At 52.4% G+C, this 1,528-nt stretch overlaps 1 protein-coding gene across 1 annotated transcript in view; it reads right to left on the reverse strand.

Moving 5' to 3' along the window:
- Nucleotides 1-11: 11 nt before the first annotated feature.
- The window catches only part of LOC103521209, a gene marked incomplete at its 3' end in the record, with an annotated part of 11,586 nt that continues 10,069 nt past the window's right edge, over nt 12-1,528 (reverse strand). The window contains exon 3 of the mRNA XM_026832010.1: nt 12-128. Coding sequence (XP_026687811.1) covers nt 12-128 — 117 coding nt within the window. The remainder of the gene's footprint in view (nt 129-1,528) is intronic.

Here is a 1,528-nt window from a genome sequence, read left to right on the forward strand (position 1 = left end):
GCTACAGGGGCAGAGATAATCTCCTTGGGCACGCGAAGTCGCAGCTCGTGAGTAGCGATAAAGTCGTCCATCTTGTCCAGAGCGGAGCCTCGGAGCGCCTCCTTAGCCTCTTCAGACAGGTCTGAGATCTGTGGGGAAACCAATCGACAATCAATTCACAATAAAGCAAAATATTATTTTGAAACAAAATAATAATACATAATATAATCTATCAATCAATCAATCAATCAATCAATCAATCAATCAATCAACAAACAAACCAGCTTCAGTGCCTCACTCGTGTAGTGGTTAACGCGTTAAGTAGACTTCGGATCTGTATAGAATTCTCCTCCAAACTATTAGGGCCAGCCAGTCACTATCAGGTAGACCTGACAGGCACACCTGATCAGATCCGCTTGTCAGGTCTACCTGACACGTACCTGATGAGCGCACACACAGGTATGACAGACGCAGCCGAGCGGCGATCAAACACGTCCACCTGCCAAGGTCTAGGACACTGATGAGTATTAGAGTACACACACTACTCCCACGCGTACGCCACCTGACCCAACTACAGCCCCTGGCCCGGCCCCTAAGACTGAACCAAAACGTACAACTCTAGTTCCTTCTCTATTACCTGTTGCTTGCTAGCTGGGCATCCGTCCTTCGGCCGCCGCTGCAGCGCCATCACGCTCCTCCAACCCTCAGGTCCCGCGCGTAATCCGGATCGTTGCGTTGGTTCATGGAGGCGAGAGAAGGCCTCCCGACCCTTCCGTTTCGGGCCGCAGGCCCACACGGGTCGCACACTCCCCCGCCGTACAGACGCGCGACACTAGCTCCGCGGCCGTCGAAACCGGGAGGCGGCCGACGGCTCCTCGAAAATGGGAAAAACGACGGGCGCTCTCCGCTCGCGCGGATTAATTTCCCATTACAACTAACTCACTAACTAGGGCAAATCTTTTGTTCTCTTACCCACCCCCCCCCCCCCCGCGCCGCCCCCCCCGCCCCACCCCTCCCCATTTTAATTTAAAAAAAAAAGTGTGGACTCTACCAACAGCGGCTTGACATGCTTCTTGCTTTTATTTTCTCGTTGCGAAAAATTAAGAACGATTCACACTGAAACCGTCAAGAGTTACAGTCAAGATATGAATGATACTGAACAGGTAGTTACCTGGCTGGAAGGCTACCTACATTCCCTCTACTCCTTATCGCCTCGGCTCGCGCGCCGTAATCCCGAGCGGAACTCTTAGGGGCGCGGCCCCCACACGCGCGCCATACATGTAGCCTGTTGTAAAAAAATTAAATAGCCAACCACACCCACTCCCACCCCATGTCCGCGCCGCCGGGCCGTTGCCACGGCACAAAAGCACGCGCAAAAAACAAACTCCACTCCAAAACGAGTTACCTCTCTGCACAACCTAACCTTCTCTAGACACCGCGAGTCCTACCTTGAAACCACACAACCCCGATCTACTAGCCTCTACAACACTCCCCAAACACTTCCACTCACCGACGAATCAACGAAAAATCTGAAATCATCAAATCTTGC

This window comes from Diaphorina citri, unplaced genomic scaffold, assembly GCF_000475195.1.
Source record: "Diaphorina citri unplaced genomic scaffold, Diaci psyllid genome assembly version 1.1 scaffold4738, whole genome shotgun sequence".
Lineage (NCBI taxonomy): Eukaryota > Metazoa > Arthropoda > Insecta > Hemiptera > Psyllidae > Diaphorina > Diaphorina citri.